Genomic DNA, 20,602 nt, shown 5'->3' on the forward strand with positions numbered 1-20,602 from the left:
TTTCCTTTAGCTGTTCTTTCCTGAACTACCTGTCTAGATCTCTCCCTGACATTCTTATGCCTTTTTCAACATGAATTCTCATCCTTCTACAGATCTTTATTTCTATCTGTTCATTGTTCCCAAGAAGATTGGGGATTGGTGTCCTGTAATCAGTCTCTTAAACCTCAGTTGCTTCATCAGACTCTACGTTTCACTCCAGCTTTGTGGTTTACCAAAGTTGATATCATGGATGTTTACATTCATATCCCTATATTTCTTGCATTTAGATACTGCTGGGTATTTTTTTGACACTTACTTCAGCAGGTTCCAGTCTTCTTCTTTATGATTGAGGAATATGGAGCTCTTGGTATTCAAGGCGAAGACTTCTCTTCCTGCTTGTGAGGTTCTGTTTCACTTAGGGACTAATGCTTTCATGGAATTCCCCATCATTTGGGGTCATACACACCTGCATTTCCTTTCGTGGTTGCTGCATGACTGGTGGAATTTTGTTTGGGATCCCTTGGATTTTTCCTGCAGGTCAGTTTTGCCTGGTGGCTTGACAGGGACAACATTTACGATCATTTTCTTTTGATAGTACAGGCCATCTGGACATGATACATTCCTATAGTTTGGCTGTTGTATTTTACATCAAAGATCAATGGGGTATCTGACATCATTCACTTTGTTTTCACGTTTCTGGTGGTTATGCTTGAAGCTGTTTATCCCATTTCTGGATGTGTGTTGCCACCCAGCTCACTAACAAATATCCCCTCTTCCAGTCTTAGGTTCTGCATACATTGGCTTTAGGGGCAGATATATTTAGTTAGGGTTGGACCAATTTTTATCTGTATGTTTATCCTCCTATCCTTCTTCTTTCCTGAGTTCTCTCTCTTATAGAAACCACCACATGTTGAGTCTTTCTCATCGCTTTATTCTGACCTGTACAATTGTGGTTTCAACTCCAGCATCTCCTTCAGACACCTCCTCCCATACCTCTCTGTCTTTTTTGATCCTCAATACCCCATATTTTCTTAATTTCCTACTGCCTGTTTTCACTCATGGATTTTATCCCACTGTTTTTAAGGTGATCTGGGCTTTTTATGTGGGTAGTCCTTTTTTCTCACTCATTCCATATTCTTCTTTGCTGGGTTACCAGTGTAAACGGCACATTTTTTGTGATTGAGCTTTGTGTCATGGCTTCTCACTTTCCCAACCAAGTGTTTCCCACCTCTCTGACATTTTTTACTTGCTTTTTCAATAGTGATTTATCTGTTTTTACCATTGCAGGCCAGAGAGGGGTCTTGTCAGCTACTTTTCATTTTTCCTGCATCTGCCATATTTTTTCCTTTACTGTCATTTCTATCCTTTTTTTTTTTTTCTTTTCTTCATTCATTTGCCTTGTTTACTTCCTCTACCAGATTGGAATGTCAGCATTGCCCTTTATGCTCTTTTCCATTCTCCATTTGAACCTTTGTCCTCTTGCTTTTTGTACCACCTCTCTCTCAAGACATCTTGGTGTGTGGACCTTGTAGGTCAGGTGTGTTTGTTATTGATATTCCCATATTCTTTATAATCATATAGATGTAATTTTTTATCCAGATTATAGTTTTCTCCAAACACACTGACTGGATGTAAACTGGACATCAGCATTACTTCTGTTTCTCTTCTGTCAATTTCTCATCTATATTCCAGTTCTGTTCCTGTTCATCCTTCTCTGTCTGAGTGGGCTCTGCATTGTTGTGTCATCTGCTCAGATTCCTTTCTTGGATCTTTTTGTACCTTGAAACTCCTCCCCCACCCAGGATATCTCTCCTGTCACACTAAATGGATGACTCTGTTAGCTGATTTGTCTTACTTTCGTATCATTATCTGAAGGTTATCAGTGCATCTTCCACATTTCCTCTCACCAGATCCATCATGTCAATGTTTTCTTGGCCTCTCATTTCATTGTCCATTAGAGGAGATTATGTAAGCTGGCATGTAGATTATACCACATATGTTTATTGTACAGTACTTGCATCATTTGGCCATCTTTTTTTCCATCTGGCAATCACTTTCTGATCTTTCACACTTTTGCTACCCCATATTGGTTCTAAAAGGGTAAGTGTTTACTTTTTATCATTTATTTTTATAGTAGCTCTCTTCTACTTCCATAGATCTTACTTTGTGGTGAAAGACACCTGTTCAGTTATACTTTGTCTGTGTAAATTGTTTTCCCCTTCTTGAAGTGGAGACACTTGGGACTGGAAGAGAAATACTTGGTGCTATCTGGTTTTGGACTTTAGTGGACCCACTGAACATAGTCTTACACACCCTTGTCATCGTACATCATCTGTTATGTCCAATTACAGATTGGAGGAGCATCTTTTCTGCACAACTTATTAACACATGTCTTTACAACAGAGAAAGAATATACCTGATAGTACAGATGAGGTGTGGTCTTCCAGGACTGTGATCCAACGGATTAGGGTATCACACTCCATGAATTTTCTTGGTCACCCTTCAAAGAGTGCTCTTTTAGCTTTCTTTTGCACTGGTCCTTTCACTGCTTCAATGTGACATTCTAGCTCTTATGTGAATGGAGTTATTAGAATTTAACATTTGGGTCATTCCCCTTGTCAAATCATTCAGATTTTGGAAAATTTTCCAGGTGACCCCCTCAGAATGCTTTGAAAAAAATCACGTGTGCTCATCTACCCATATAATGAAAAATTACCAAAAATTAGATCAATATCTCTAATAGTTTCTGATTTACAGCCCTGTAAAATTTAATTTTTATATTTTTTTTTTTATTTTTGGCAAATTCATTTTTGGGCAACTTTGGCTGCTTAAAGCTGCAAGAGTAATGGTGGTAGAAGGCTGACATTTGCTACACTGATTGAATTAATCCCACATAATTCAGAAATGGTCTCAAACCAAGTTTATCTCTCTTAGGATTTGCATAGTGAGGCTGTAAAATCACCTGAAAACCCAAAATCATAAAAAACATTAGTTTATTTAATAAGCCATAGCTCTAAGATTTATATGATACAAAGCTGAATTTTTTTTTAATTTCCTATAACATATCTGTTGATAATTCAGCAATTGTTGTAATTAAAAGTCTATTAGATCTCCTGTAAAAAAATTTAGTCGCATGCAACTTTTAAGATTTAGCTAAAAATAGCCCAACTTCAGGCCACAGTTTGACAGTGTCACCAATTATTCAGCCTTTTCAGATTTTTACCAAATATTCTTACATCTCTGAATATGATCTACAAAAAAATCAAAATGGTGTTCAACCTACTTTTTGAGTTATAATTTTTAAAGTATCCTCTGGCCATACGTTTTTAACTTGAAAAAAAACTTAAATTCAGGTGTGTTAGTGTGTGCAAATATATTCATACAATTTTGAAAAAAGTTATGAATCCCATTGAAATATTCTAGTTAGCTTTTGCCATATATTCTTACATCTCTGAACATGATCTTCACAGCTATAATGTTATTATACTATGCTGAAAACTATAGCTTTATAGTTTAGGATGGTGTGCAGGGGCACCACTGGGATAATTCTCAGGCAACACTACACCCTTTTGTAATGTACTTCAGAGAATCAAATTCAGATGATATCAGTGTTGTTAGTATGTGTGTTCTATCAGATTGTCTGAAATACGACACAATAGCTGTTCATGCTTTCATTACCACAGTACTAAGCCATGTTAAACAGAAATATCCAAATACAGAAAAGATAATTTATTTCAGCAATGGTGCAGCTTCGCAATACAAGAAATTTAAAAATCTATGCTACCATTTTGAAGATTATCAGTTGTCTGCTGAATGGCATTTTTTTGCCACCAGTCCTGGGAAAAGTCCATGCGATGGAGTTGGGTGTATGATGAAGAGGCTGGTGGGTCATGCAAGTCTTCAAATGCCCATAAAAATCAAATTTTAGGTGTCTCTGATACGTACTATTGGGCATTCAGGGCATTCAGTTCTTTTTTGTCAAACAGGATTCAGTCCTGCAGAATTGTGTAAAGTTTGATCTACTTGATCGCTTTGAAAAATGCAAAATTGTGGCAGGTATTAGGCCACATCATAGCTTTATTCCCCACTTTACCATCAAATTTTATATGAGAAGGCTATGCTGATGTGTACACAGTTGTAACTGTTGGTAGTATCAGTGAAAGTGATGCTGCAGCAGCTCAAATAGGGTCTAATGATAGCAATGACAATTATCAGCCAGGGAAATATGTGGCATGCATACATGATCATGAATGGTATGTGGGAAACCTAAAAGACAGATCAGATGAACGTTCCGATGTGTTGATGTCTCTTATGAAGAAATCAAGAAAGGAACCGTTCTCATGGCCTGCAAGGTCATGTAAAGATGAAAGCTGGATTCCTTTCCAACATATTCTTTGTCTGATAAGTGCACTTACCATGCAATGCAGTAGTGCTCACCACTATGTTCTAAGTCAAAGTGATCTCAACATAATCAAACTCAAATTTCAGAAATTTATTTGAGCTGTCTGAACAAAGCAATGTTTATTTGATGTTGTTAAGGCTAATTTATCGCCAAAGCAGTTTTTGAAACATTTCATTCTCACGACTATTGCAGTTTGGTGTGACTATAATCTTTCTGAGTTGTCTCCTGTTGTAGTACTGTGCTTTTTGTGTCTGATTTATTTTTGTATTTATTATATCATGAATATTAAACTCAGCCATATTTGCATAACTGTAATGCATACACAATATATTTGCATTACCATGTGATCTAACTAGTTATGCCAATAAACTTATTCAGAAATAAATTAATTCTTTCTTGTTTCTTACAGCGTCATTATTTAACATTGTGAAAGGCTGGTGAGAATATATCAGTGGGATTCATAAAATTCTGACAGGTATTTTTTAAAATTGTATGGATATATTTCCACACAGTAACACACCTGAACTGATTTTTTTAAGATAAACGTATGGTCAGAGGATACTTTAAAAAATTATAACTCAAAAAGTGGGTTGAACACTACCCTGATTTTTTGTAGACCATATTCAGAGATGTAAGAATATATGGTAAAAATCTAAAAAGGCTGAATAACTGGTGACATGGTCAAACTGTGGCCTGGAATAGGGCTATTTTTAGCTAAATCATAAAAAGTTGCATGCAGCTACATTTTTTTTTACAGGAGATCTAACAAACTTTTAATTACAGCAATTAAGATTTATCAACTGATATGTTATAGGAAATTTGAAAAAAAAAATCAGCTTTGTATCATATTAAGTCTTTTTTTTCAGCCTTTTCAGCAAATTTCAGCCTTCTACCACCATTATTCTTGCAGCTTTAAGCAACCAAAGTTGCCAGAAAATGAATTTGCCAAAAAATAAAAAAAAAATAATTAAATTTTACAGTGCTGTAAATCAGAAACTATTAGAGATATTGATCTAATCTTTGGCAGTTTTTCATTATATGGGTAGATGAGCACATGTGAATTTTTTCAAGGCATTCTATGGGGGTCACCTGCAGCCCCTGAATGATTTGACATGGAATGACCTATTTACTTATACTGAAAAATGTATTTTCCAGAGATACTCACACTTCCAACCCATTTTCCTTACATCCAGTGTGTTTTTGCCTAATTTTAAAGTTATAATGATGTTCTGTAGTGTAGAGGAGTTAACTGCTCTAAGAGGGTGTGTTTCACTCATATGGGTGGAGATTTGATGCATGCTACAACTCATGCTATACCACAGGTGGTCATGAGGGTAGGTGGGAGCATCAGGGCTAGTGGTGAGCAAAAAGTGTGCATATAGAGAGTAGCAAAAGTTGAGAAAAGCTATATGTGCAGAGGGTATTCATTGGAAATACTTTTTAGTACAGGAAAATGTTAACTTTCCAGAAATTACCTATAAATCAGTAAATTATTTGAGTTGATGACCCACTGAATTTTTAACTTTTCTGTTACAGTTTTACCAATTTAGTATACAGTGTATTTGGAAAATGTCAGAGGAGACACTTTTATGTATTATCTAGAAATCTGAATTGCATGTAGCTGAATTTTATTGATATCATAAAAGCTGACACAAGATGGCAAATATATGGGAGATTACTCAGTATTCTGAAGACTGGCTGATTTGTAAAGTTGTAATTAGTGTTTTCTGTAGATAAATAACTTTTAATGTCAATTTTGCAGGTATTTGCTAAGATTTGGAATGAGATGAAGTTAAGCACTTCAGTTTAGTATAGCAGTCTTTGTTGCAACAGAATATGTTAAGTGAAATAACATTCAGTGATTTACTGTTCTTAATTAAATGTTATTGTTAATGTATCTTGTAGCAAAATGTAAATGAAATAACATGAATGGGCAACATACGTAACTTGTTTTGATTCTTAAAACTCATTGTTTTTCTTTTAAATAAAGTTACATACATTTGTAAGAAAAAAGTATTGAATCAGTGGTGTGCTCAGAAATGAAAAGAAATCTAACAAAAATAACTAAGAATAATCTTCAAAAATGTTCACACAGTATCAAGTTTACTGACCTTTCAGTACATAAAGGTTTTTACCAAAAATATTGTACAAAAATTGAACAAGGTTTTTCTTAAGTGACAAAAAAACGAAGTAATATACTGTTTTTTTGTTCCTATATTTTTTTAAATTTATCTTTGTTTGTACAGTAAGATATGGTTTCTTTTGTTACAAGTAACCATGCTTTTATATCAGTTTTCATTTACATAATTGAAAGCTACATATTCTTTTGGATTATATGAAAGGCAGGTTAACTTTTGTACAACATTCAAAATGTATCATTTTGCAAGAGAATTTTAAAGAGACTTTTGATATGGTACTTCCCTCCATTCACAAGATTAGCTATTTCTGTTTGTTGCTATCCTTTATATGTAATTTTTTTTTATTATGCATACCACAAGCCTTCTGCAACCTCCTATTCCAGTCAAATGATTCCAACATATCTTTCATATGAATAATTATGCATCATTTCTCCACCAATAGGAGCATTGTACATATGTGACTTTCTCTATGAGTCTCTATCAAACTATAACTTCTCATATTGCAATGTCTGTACACACTTATCTTGATTAGTGTTTTGATTGAATTTGCTCTCAAAGTGGTTTCATCTAACATACTCAGTTTTTTTAAGCATTCAAGTTCCATTACCCTAATTCTAGTTGCATTCATTTCTTACTTCAAATGCTTTTGTCACTTGATATAACATGAATTCTGAAGTTAATGTCACCACTCTGGGTGTCTCATGTTTGACTGATGCTTTATCGCAGGCTTCAGGTGCTGACTACCAATCAGGAGACTTATTTATATTTACTTGCATGGAGATTGAATATTATATGTGTCAAGCTGGTATGGGTGTTAACACTTTTATTGATAAGGAGAGAACAACGTTTTGACCTTCCTAGGTCATCTTAAATGTTCTCTCCTTATCAATAAAAGTGTTCATACCCATACCAGCCGTTCTGATATACATTTTTATTTCAAGTGGGTTTGTTGTCATCAAAAATGGGTTAACCTTTATCTCTTGATGTTGCCTCATCTCCTCCTGAACATGTGGAACCTGTGCAGGCAGATAAGGACATTGATTGTCTTTTTCCACCTCCTGAATTTATGATGTCTTCTCATCCCTTTTGGAGAATTCTGTTTGGCCTTTCTTGGTTTTTCATGTATTTGTTGTTTTATACCTTGCTTCTATATCTTCTGACTGGAGTTCTTCATTATTGCAAGAATATACTTCCCAATTCTCACACCTTTCCACAATTCATCTCTCATCTGAGGCTCTTCACAAAATCCTTCAGAATTTTTCTGGGGATATCCTCTCCTTCCTTACCTCTGCTTTGGTTCATTTATTGTCTTTGGTGCCAGCTTTGCAAATGTGGTTTCATTGTTGTTGTGAACTTTTAAGTTGTGATCTTATCTCGAATCCATTTACCTGCTTCTTATATCTGAGATTTGCATGTGGCTCCATTTTTAATATGTTTAGTCTTTGATACAGTTCTGGCATTCTTGGAGTCTTGGGTGGCATCTGTCCAGCCATAATCTACTTTTTCATATCTAACGTGTGGCACCAATTCTGGTTTCCTTTCCTTTCACTTCTCAGTCTTTACCTGTCTCTTCTTCTTAAGGTGTAGTGATTCATTGTTTTTCTTGACAACACATGATATGTTGCCAACAGTTACGGTGACTACCTGGTACATTTGGGTCTGGTGGAAGCTCAACTTGCTGCCTTCATTCACTGGTGGCATCCTTTCATCACCAATCTTTGGGTTCTTCATGGTTTGTCAGAGGGATTCAAAAATTCCATTTCTCATGTTATCTCCCTTGTTTTAGGTATCTGTTTCCTTCCCTTCTCCTCTGGAGCCCATAACTTGCCAGCATCTAGCAGATATGGTACAGGACCTCCTCACCCAACAGGCTGTCAGACTTGCTCCTCATCAGTCACCTGGGTTTATCACTTGTCTGTCTGTGGTTCCGTAAAAGAAACTGAGGACTGGAGGCCTGTCATCAATCTGCCCTGCTTCAGTCATTTTTTTTCATCTCTCCCATTTAGCCATGGAGTCCTACCTCACTCTTCAGTGGCCATTTTCTCTTGATCTGTGGATATTCAAGTTGGACGTATCCCATACTTATCTGTATATTTTCATCTCTGTATGATTTTGTCCATATTTTACGTTTGTCTATCAAGAGGTAGTTTACCAATTTCATGCCATGCCCTTCAGGCTGGTTTCAGTTCTTTATGTTTTTTGTTCAGTAGTGAGAGCTTCTGCTCTTCATCATAATTCATACCCTGTGGTTGTGTTTCCACTTTTACCTGGACAGTGGGCTACTTTTGGCTCAATCCAAACAGCAGCCAATCAGTCATACATGTCAGCTCCTTCTCAAAGCTGTTTGGGTAGGCTGGTTGAGCCCAACCTTTTTCTTCCCCGCACTGTTCCATGGAATTATATGTTCACCATGTTCTGTTTGCTCCTTCACTTTCTATGTGTGAGGTTCTGTTGCTGTTAAGGGTGTGGTCTTCTGTGACACCTCTAATCTCCCTCAACCATGCATATATGAACTATGTTCAGTAGACTTTGCACAATCTTTGAAACCCTGCTCCAGATACTATGAATGCTTCCATTACCATTCCACTTTCCCTTGTAGGTTTCTTGTAATGGTTGGAGAAAACTTGCAAGTGTACTATTTTCTTTTCTTTATCTGGATTTACATCTTTATGGAAACATCCATTCAGGGCTGGAGTGTGTGGGTCAATCACCAGGAAGCTTTGGGTTGCTGATCTGTCAATAAATAGTCTTTGCATATAAATGTTCCAAAGCTCCTTGCCATTCATTCTAATTTGGATCACTTTCACTTACATTACTTCCATTCCAATCTATTTCCTTGTGTTCTTTGTTTCATCCATCTCTTAAGGCGTATTTCCTTCTCCTTTTGGCCTATGGGTATGGTATCGTCATTCTGAATTATTTGGCATCAACATTATACTCTCACTTTACCACCATATTTATCTTCTTCTTTATTCAGGTATTTTTTAACACTAAATCTTTGCTGAATGCCATATTGACTAGCACTTTCCTTTCCATGGCTGCACATGTTCACCTTTAAGATGAGATGTTTCTCAAGATTGCTTATAGGTGAATGACTTTGCAATATACACTTCATAAATTGGCTCTTCCTGGATTGTACCACCCATGGACATCCTGGGTAAAGCAGAAGAGGATAGCTGCCCATCCCTGCTATGCCTCAGTTGAATTAATTAGCAGGGTCTACTTTTTCTAAATAGGATTTTGTGGTCACCCATTTTACTGTCTTGGGTGTCAATGTTCATCTGAGCTCTTTAATGCATTTTCAGACCCCTTTCTTGTAGTGGAGCATTAAAATTCTTACCACTTATCAGTCCCAAGCCACTGGAGGGGTTTACCATGGAGGCACCCTGATGAATGTGTTCCATATAGGATTGCTATAATCATTCAGTTCAGAATAGGGCAATGTTGTTCTGCTGGTGTATATGATGCAATATCCTTTGATCTACACTTTATCGTACAATGGAGTGGATTTTAAAATGCAGTTCAACCCTTTAATAGGGAACCCTAATCTTACCCTTGTGTGGATATCAGCACCCTGCAGGTTAGTTTTAGATTTATAGCAAATTGGTCAATATAAGTCCTCACACAGGTTTTATGGGTTGTGTATCTTCCTCCCTTGATTTCTTCTTCTGTGCTGTGGGTCACAGCAGGGATATGTAAGATTTTTTTGGTTCTATTCTTGGCTGTTTCTTGTTCTCTTATTAAGTGGTTGTTATTGTCTTTAAGATGGTTCTGATTTGTTTCATAGACACAGAGTTGATTGCATGTGATAGACTTCCTTTTGATATCAGATGTCATATATACCCAGGTCAATAGCTCAGAGTTAATTCTGTGTCATACCCAGAAATTGGAGTGTTTCTCATTTTCCTGGTTCTTGGATTTGAGGTGAAGATGGAATAATCTTCATTCTAATCTTGTATGGATGTTGATATTCTGTAAGGAGGTTTTGAATTTAGTTGACTTACTGTTCATGGTCCACTGTGCCCTAGCCACTATACATCATCTGATACATCCTTGTTTACCACAGTTCTCTTTGTGGGATTGAGTTACTATAGCTTTCTCCAGTTATGATCACCATCCTCTCTCCCACTCAGATGCGCTTTTCTCAATTTTTGCCCTAATCTCTTACACATTATACAAATGGGTAAAGATTATATCTAGATTAGAAGTGCTGTGGTTCATATCTTAGAGTCGTTGTATGTGACTCTCTCAGCTGCAGAGATATCCTTTGAATCCTTTTGGGGGGGTACATTGTTCATCTGTTCTTCTCTCACACTGATTCCTTCTTTTAATCAATGTAAGATTCTTGCTAATCTTGTGAGTGGAAGGAAGTATTGTATTGGAAGTTATACTTTTCTTGTATTGAAAATGTATTTCTGATAGGTACATCCCTTCTCATGCTTCCCACCCTTCCTCCCATCTCATTTCTGGTGTTTTTGTCATCCACTAAACTTTGAAGTGATAGTTTCATAGAGGCACATAGAGGGAGTCACATGCATCTTATTGGTAGAGAAATGATGCATGATGATTTACATGAAAGATACATTGGAATCATTTTATTCCAATAGGGAAGGGATACAGAAGGCTTATGACATGTGTAATAAAAAGGTTGAAACATAGAGGGTGGCAAAAAAGTGGAAATAGCTAATCTTGTGAATGGAGGGAAGCATATATTGGAAATACATTTCCCTTATAGGAAAACAATAGCTTAGATGCTTTAAATTAAACTAGGTCATTATGTGGATATTTTTTTGTATTAGGTTTGGTAGTTTTGAACGTGGTCCTATGGAATATAAGAAAGCCACTCGTAATTCTCGAAGAGATGAAAAGGATGCCTCTTCTAGCGTTGTTGTTCCACAAAGTGTAAGAAGCTTAATGTGTAATTATTTTTTTAAAACCAGAACAACCATTCTCAAAAGCTTCCTTTTATTTTTACATTACTGTTCAATTTTTGTTTTTCTAATGGCAATGTCTTTTGATTCTTCAAAAAGAGTTATTGTCAATATTGAAAATGTTGAAATTTACAAATTCTATAACTTTTCACATTTCCTTAAGAAAGGTTATAGGTAATCAACAGTCTTTAATAGAAAATATAAAGCTATATTAACACCAGACAGAAAATATCTATAGTAGTTTATGGATCATACCTTGCTATATTGATGTAGCACATGAAATGTACTGTTTCAGTTGTTTGTTTTTTCCTCTTAGTTTAAAAGATGAACATCCTTCTCACCAAAAATTTAAATGTTTTTTTTTTTTTCACATATTATACATATTTGTTCATACAGCTTGGCAAAACTGGCTTTGGGATGTGGTCATCTTGTTTTTGAGCTAATCACACATTGGGAAAATCATTTCCCTTTTGATATTTCAGACTTTCTCACAGAAATGTAATTGAAGAATTCCTCAGACATGCTCTGATATAATTAATTCTGTTTTCATTTGATTATAATTATGATTTTGTTTATCATTCATATATTATTTCTTTTATCATTTAGTTTATCTATTAATTTTTAGTTACATTTAAAATGCTAACTCACCTTCTAGGTTATGTTTATTATGAGTAAATATGCACATATTATAAGGCTGACATCAGTTTCACCCAACTGTGACTTACAGGTGTCATTAGTGTTGCAGAATAGTATGTACAGATATTATCATAAGTGTACATAAATTACAATCACATGATTTGTGATCTCATAATTTAACAATGGAATGAAAACACTTCATTTAGCCATAACAAGTTAGTGTATAGACATCCTTAAAATAGACAGTGGAATTTCAAGGGCTTAAAGGTGCTTGAAAAGAGGCATTTATTTGTAAAAGTACTAGAAAATATTACAACAGCAGAATATGTTGATATATCTAACTTTAATGCTCGTTGTATAGTTAAGTGCAGTAAGTAGTCTTTCTTTTTTTTAGTTTATATTCATATGTTGTACAAATAAATCAGAATTGTCTAAAATTTTAATGGAATCTGACTGATTTAAATTTAGATATTAGCTTTCAAAAAGTGCTTGAAAAACATTCTGACAGTTCTTAGAAAGTGCTTGAAATTGATCTGTGCAATTCATTATGAACCATGATTACTTAATATTGTTAGTTATCTTGTAGTGTAAATACAACAAAATTTTATTTTGGAAGTAGGTTTTTGTGTTTTATGTGGTGCTTTTTGCCTGATATGTTTGTTTATTGAAATGCTTATTATGCTGAATGTATGTATTGTGTTGTTCATTAATGTTAGTTTTAAGTCATATCCAAGCACATATCTCTCTGCATTTTGTTGAGTTGTCAACTTTGTATCATTTGTGTAAAAGTTATACATTGGATATCTGTGGTTATCATAGTATAATAAATGTTTTTTTCTGTTGGACCTTGGTTGTAACAGCAAGTTAGTTTAAAGTGTTACAGTGCTTATGTGTTTTGTAGTAGTGGTGCTTACGTAAATTGTTTAGTAAAGAATTATGTTTGTGTTACTGCAAAACGTGTGTCCAGTGTTTTTCTTCAGCTTAGTCAATATAAGGATTCACATTAACTCATCAATACATTTTCTGCTGATCCTCTTGTAAGAGTATATATTTTTCTTACCTGAGAATGTCTTAGACTAGGAGAGAGTGGTAAAGCACATTTCTGACTGTTAATGGTACTGATGGTTTAGAGATGGTCCTACTGAAATTTATTTATGTGGAGAAAATCACATTATAAATCATAGGACTTGAGTTCAGTGGACTGCATAAGTACATATTGAAAAGTAAACCACAATGCCACTGAAAGTGCATTGGTGTTCCACTGTGTATTGTGGCCTCAGTCTAGTGTGTTGTCACTAGATAGAACCAACTCATCAAACATATTGTTTTTTGTCCAGAAAACACATTGTTTTTACTTGAAGAGCTATCTGTCGTAGTGTTAAAGTGGCATGGACCTGGTGCTGATCTGTAATTACAGGTGATTGATATTTATTTTACAGTTGGAATGGTCATTAGCATAATGAGTGAAGTGTAAGTGACTAAAAACTAGTTGTTAGGGTAGGATTGTTTTATTTTAACTGCATTTGAGAAAAAAGGCATGGTTGTCAGAACATCTGAGATTTTTGTTTGAAGACTGTTTGGTCCTTAATACAGTTGCTCATTGTGAATACTGGTGTGTTTGTGGGACTAGATGGTTGTTTGGATCAGATGGCAATCACTCTTTGCCACATGAGCAAGTGTGAAAAGTATAATAACTGCTATGCCATATTTCTTATTGCATTAGAGATATAGTCACTGCTGAGATATTACAAATATTGAAGGATGAAATATGCACGTGCATCCATCAGAGAATATTTAGTTATCTCTGTTAGGAATTGTCAGACAAAAGAATTGCATGTCTAAGTTTTGATGGGTAAATGTGGTAATTGCACTAAAGTCTTTTTATTAGCACTTAGAGACAAAGGTCTGAACACATTGTAAGTCACCATTTAGGTCAGAATGTTGGATATAATGTCTAAATATTGGGAAATGAAGCTGGACAGTAAGACCAGACCTAGGACTGCTTATAGTACTCAAGATGGTTTTATGCAGATTTGTTATCACATCAGTCTGCTTGTAGTTGATGAAATCCAAGTATCTAAAGGTGCAAAGAATGATTACTTATTTGTCATACATCATCAAATGAGTCAGTCACATGAAACTGCATATGTATATTCATGTCTTATAGTGAGAGCTTATATGTCTGTTCAGTGGAGACTGAACAAAATAATCAATACATGCCAGTCTTATTGATTACTTCATCAAGTGGATTGAAAATTATACACTAGCTGATACATTTCCAGAGCCCATTTCTAATGTTTGAGCTAAACAGTGGATGACACAGTCTGATGTACTTGCAGATATTCACATAGATCAAAGAATTAATTTCTTCTGATATTCATTTGCTGAGTTGTGTAAGGTATTGGTTTGGTGGTAGAGTGTATCTTGCTGTAGCCTGTAATCTGATGGTGTAGCAGAACAGGTAATATGCATGATCAAGGACATCAGTGCTGTTAGAAATATGGAAATATGTCTTTTGACTCTGGCAAGTCTGATAGTTTTTTATTTGGCTGGATTACATGTGTATTAGCTGAAATAAAATTGACTATTTTACTGAAAACTTTCCTTCATTTGTAGATGCCTTTTTAATTTTATCTAGGGGTTAAAATGTTAACAAATTCTTGACACTGTAAGTTGATTTCATTCTTTTTTTTATTGCTCAAGTCTAACACAAGTATTTGGCTGTAATTCAATAACAAATACTCTACTAATCAGTAGAGGCTTGTTACAACCTGAGAACCTATCCTATAAATATTGTCTTATTTTTTCTTGGAATATTTAGACATAGTTGTTTTACCTCTTTAGAGGAAGGATATTACCCTTTAGCTTATCTTTTCCATCAAACATTTTAGAACTTTCATCAAACTTACTAACAAACATGAAAGACTCCCTTCTATCTTGCTTATTTTTTAACTTTGTATATTTTTGGGGAAATGTGTCTATACCTTCTTTCATTTAAAATAAACTAGGATTTTTTATTTGAAACAGCTTAATTTTTTACACTTACAGCAGACAAGTTTGAATGCATAAAATGAAAGTATTTTACAGATTTTTACTTTGGTAAGTTCAGAAAATATAGCATTTGCTATTGTTTGAAGTAATTAAAAATCTGCTTTGTTTGTGCTTTGAATACTGCCTATAGTACCTTGTATTTTGATGCTAGATAGCTGTACTTTTTTTGTGCCTCATAAGTTTTTTAGTATAAACCGTAGCCTATTAAAGTTCATTTCTTTTTAAAGGACTCTCTTCTCAAACTTTATTTTTAACCCTCTTGCTGTGGGTAGGTCAAAGTGTACATTTTATGTCCATTTACAGAATTAGTCTCAAAAATAAAAAAAAAATTATTGTCTATGTATATAAGTAAACTTGGCATAAGAACATATTTTGTAGTTTAAATTCTAATATCACATAAATTTTAGTTTCTTATTTTTAAAAGTGTGTGTGTATATATAGATATGCACATGCACATATATATAAACACACACAAACATATATATACACATATATGTTTACATATTTAAACCAAACTATTAATTTCAGCATTTTTTGCTTGCCCTCTAAAGTATTGTAACTTTCCATGGAATTTTACATTTATACTGTACATATCTTGAGATAACCTGTTGATTGAAGGAGAAAGCTCTTTGCTTTATGAAACTATAAGCAACAAAGTAAAAGCCACTTGCTACACCTCCCACAGAGCATCCTGCTTTTAAAACTTGTCATAAATTACTTCTAATTTTTGTTATTGTATTATTTGAAACAAATATAAGGTGCAGATTTCACTTAATTAACAACTATGGGGTCTAAAAGCCTTGGATTAAGCACATTTTAACATTTAGGCATTATATTCTTTGAATGCTGCTATTAGATATCTGCTTGATCAGGGGCAAGAATTATTTTAAGCTACTTTTATGTTAGATAGAAAGCTAGATAAATTATGTAAATTTTTTTAACATTCTGTTTTATACACACAAAAATATTTCATTTTCCAAGTTGGATAATTTAATTTTAAGAAAGATTCTCAGACTACATTATCAGTATGTTGAATTAGGGTTATGTTTCGACATTGACTTGGAATGTAAAAGTGCAAGATCTTGGAGAAAACAAGATTTCAGTTACAGATGCTAAGTTTCTTATTTTGATCTGTTGTGTATAATGCTATGAAATTAATTAACATATAAGAAAATAAAATTTATCATGAGTAGCTTTAAATGCTTGTGGTAAATGATAACATTTATCAAGTTCGATCACTGCTGTGTAATTTGAAGTGTGCTTGCTTATAATTGGATCTGTAACTCACATAATGTTGCCTTGCATGTTAAAAAAACTATTTCTGCAGTTCAAGATTGTAAAGTTCCACTGTAAATAAAAAAAGCTAAAGGAAGAAATTCTATGAGCTTAGATCCTAAAATTAAATATTGTGTAATTATCTGTTACTCTGGTCACATATTTGAAAATGGAAAAAAAAAAATGTTTAATGCACTTTTTTTTTGGTTACAAGGTCGACCAACCTGTGTAAAGTTAGGGTAGTGAAAATTACAAGTAAAACTTAAAGATTTACTGGAGAAAAACATTTGTTATTTATTTAAATTTTAGAGGTGTGTAACACCAATAAAATATGGAAATTTTCAGATGGATGAAAATATTTTTAATCTTAGTATGAAAACCACTTGGCACTCAGACTATCCAACACTCTGACTGTATGTATTCATGGACAAATCTTTAGTAAAAATTCTTAATTAAGAAATTATTTTTTTTGTGTGTAAAAGATTTGTAGTGTTTACTGAAAACTTACAGAAATACATGAAGATACACGTACCATATTAAAAGTTATAGTATGGATATTCTTATGATTCTTGGCCGTTACAAGAACAATTTAACCATATTACCCTGGGTATCCTTTACTGCACAACACACAGTTTTGGTGTCTTACATTCAAACTTTCATTAACTATTTTTTGTTTATGTTATACCAATTAGTATAATGTAAAATTGTAGGTAATAACCCATATTTTTTATCACATATGAGTTTTTATTTCTTGATTCTCTGGGGCAATATTTTAAAAATTGAATTTCCCTAAATGTGACACACATTACACATTTTCTTTTTGCATTTCATTGTCCTTATTTTGTCCATCATCCCTCAAAAAACCATAAAATGAATATAAATTACTAAATAAAATCGTCCTTGATCAGAAGATAAACCACATTTATTATAGTCTTCAACTTTGTATGGTTGCAGAGTAATAAAAGAAAATCATAACCCTCCTGCCACACCAGTTTGTCACATTTTCTCTTTCATAATTAATTAATAGTTTACTCGTATATTGAATTACATATTAGCTATAACCAACAGAAGCTCAAGGTTTTCATCTGTCAAGTGATATGTTGTATAATGTTATGTTCTAAATGTTTAATTGTCAGTTTTACTCAGAGTACAAACAGTGTTCCCATGAGAAAGTTAATGGCTAACTTGAATGACTTTATAACGACTGTTGTTACAGAGTTATGAAGCCAGAAAATTTTTGTCTATATTTTGCATGTTATTAGTTTATATTGTAGGAGCATTATTGAATAAAAAATATTAATTGCAATACCATGAGTAGTTTAAAAAAAATTAGGGTTAACTCTCTTTGACAAAGGAGAGCAATATAGAAAAAATTGATAAGTATTTTATTTATTCTTTATGTATAATTATAAAAGCAACTAAAATGTAAAAATAAGGATATATTAGGTTAGTTAAGATTAGATCAAGTAAAATAAATAATAATAGTATTATAGAAATGTATCATGAGGCATGCATGCAAGCTGCTTGTACTAGTTGTAGTAGCTCATGGGTAATGTAAATCAACAGTGTAACATGAGCAGTATATGTCCCAAATGCTTTACAACTTATAATGGCATGGAGAGTAAATAGTCATGGTTCAGAGGGTAATAAAACAATAAAATTTAATTATAAATAGATGTATAATGTTATTTTAGGATAAATGAATGTAGTTTCATATCACAATATGAATTCATTCCAGAAAGAAGAAAAAAGGGTAATTTAGATTTATTTCAATTTTTTTTATGGTTACAAGGTCAGTCAAATTTACCACTCCTATTTTGAGTTAGGGTAAAGAAAATAACATAAAATATCAAGTTTTTCTGAAAAAAAAACCATAAAACGTTTGAAATGTATTTAGGAGGTCTTAGGATTAAAGAAAGGAAGTTTGAGATTTCTGAGGTAAAGAAAAGTATTTTTAATTTTAACATGAAAATTACTTTACACATACACTATTTTAAACAAATATTCAGTATGTTTATGGGTAAATCTTTATTTTATTTTATTTTATTAAAAAACTTCACTAAAAATGTGACTTTTATATGTTAAAGACTTATAATATTAACTGAAATACTGGCAAATTTTGCTAAGATATACACACTGTAGTGTAAGTTAGAAGTATTAAATCTAAAAAGACTAAATGAGTACAAAAAGGTCATGTGGTCAGTTATATAGACTGAGCCCATGTTGAAAAAGTTAATCCACTGCTCTGGTGTGGAAAGAGCAAGATAACCTATCTCCTCAACTAAAATTAGGAGTTCCAACTCCAGTTTATAAAAACATAAAGGGTAATAATAACTTTGTTCTGTACTATATTACTGAAGTTTTTGGTGATGCCATTTTTGGCATCCATGTGAAGAGGTGCACCATTCATATTAACACAAATTAATTTGTGAAAATATATCCCATATTTTGTAAAATGCTTGTTTTAATTATGAAATGTACAATTTTAGTATTAGAACACCCAGGGTCCTGAATACTAATAAAATTGTTATGAAGTTTACATGTGAATAAATAATAATTCTTCCTTGATGTATAACCAGAGTCCGTGCTTCAATCAGGTGATTTAATTGAATCTCACCAATTTTATATGTTTCATAATCTAATTTGATAGGACAGTGGATTTTTTTTATATAAAATCACTTCAGGCATCTCTGAAGATATGGTTATTTCAAAATTCATTCTATTTTTTGCTTAGATATTACATAGAAACTGAAAATGGTCTATTGTCTTTGCAGTTATATAGACATATTAAATAAATTTTTCTACTGTTCAACTCTAAGTGCCTCAAGTTTAGAAAGGGTTTTCTTCAGTGATTCTTTAACATTTTTTTATTTTACCACCTGGTTTAGTGGCTTATAGCAGTTACTTCACAAGTAGGCAATGTTATGGGACACTTCACAGTTTTTCCAATAAACAAGCAACTTGTCAAGTCTGGGAATTAAGCAGAATGTTTTACAGAAGATAATGTTGCCAGATGAATCACCTGCATCAGGGGCAAATTGAACCCAGTAAAATCTGTCAGCCTACACTTTGTCTTTTCATATTGTGTTTTGTGTTGTTTTCAATTATGCATATCTTTCAGTTTGTTTGAAGATAAGTTAGAAGTTAACGCAATTCTACCCACTGTTTAGGAAAACATTGGGTTTCTTGGTATGCACAACTTGATTTATTGCTGGAATATCTACAGAATGATTAATGTAATAAAGATTATTGATTTTTAGTTAGGACCTTAATACCTACTTTAGCAGTATGAAAACAACTAAATGGACATATTCTAATCATGGATGGGCAACTTGGTTCTAAATGGATCAGTCATTATCTCGTTCTCAAACACTGCAGTCAGTCAAACTACAGTATGTGCTTCGTGAATGTAAATAAATGGTTGAAAAACTAAAACCTCTTGTGCATTGATTGTACTAGGAATCAGAGGTTGTGAATGAGTCAGGGGACAGCAGTAACACAGTTTTATGTGTTTTCATTCAACTGTTGAGCAAGAATATGCTGGTCATGTTTATCTGACTGTCTGAGAGCAGATTATTGAGGACATACTGGGGAAGAAGCCATGTGATAGCCCTGATGATTGGCTTAATGACAACATAACCTTATTATCATTAGGGATGGGTTAACTGTCTAATTAACTGTTGGAATGTTTGTCTGATTGACAGATTAGGAACTGAAAGTAAGTGGTGCTCACTACATCACAATCTATTTAACAGAATGTCATGAAAATATGTTTTGAAGACATTGTTTAATAGCTTGATTTATGATGCATTTAGAATGGTCAGTCAGTAAATAGATTGTTTCCTGAAAGGGGATTATTATCTTTGCTTTTTTTTTTAAACTATCAAGTGACATTTCACATTAGAATATCTATAAGAAGTTCTGCAGTAGCTACTCAATTTTATAACAGATAAGACAAGTGATGCCATTAAACTGAATGCATAGAATTTTAACATTTGTATAACTGGAAATAATTGTTTGAATTTTTCCTGAGCACCTAGATAGAAGTTTATGATGTTATGATTGGAAGGATGTTAATGTAAGAAACTATACAGAGGGGATTTTTATTTAGGCAAGTGCAAATTTAAGCAGTAACTGTATACAAGCTCATTGCTTGAAGTAAGACAGTTTTGTATGTTACCTTCAGGTGT

The 20,602-nt window shown here is 33.5% G+C and overlaps 1 protein-coding gene across 1 annotated transcript in view; it reads left to right on the forward strand.

Moving 5' to 3' along the window:
- Positions 1–20,602, forward strand: part of LOC143232590 (non-structural maintenance of chromosomes element 4 homolog A-like) — a 77,492-nt gene that overhangs the window by 20,713 nt on the left and 36,177 nt on the right. The window contains exon 6 of the mRNA XM_076468201.1: positions 11,319–11,421. Coding sequence (XP_076324316.1) covers positions 11,319–11,421 — 103 coding nt within the window. The remainder of the gene's footprint in view (positions 1–11,318; positions 11,422–20,602) is intronic.

The sequence above is a fragment of the Tachypleus tridentatus genome, chromosome 1 (assembly GCF_004210375.1).
Source record: "Tachypleus tridentatus isolate NWPU-2018 chromosome 1, ASM421037v1, whole genome shotgun sequence".
Taxonomy (NCBI): Eukaryota; Metazoa; Arthropoda; class Merostomata; order Xiphosura; family Limulidae; genus Tachypleus; species Tachypleus tridentatus.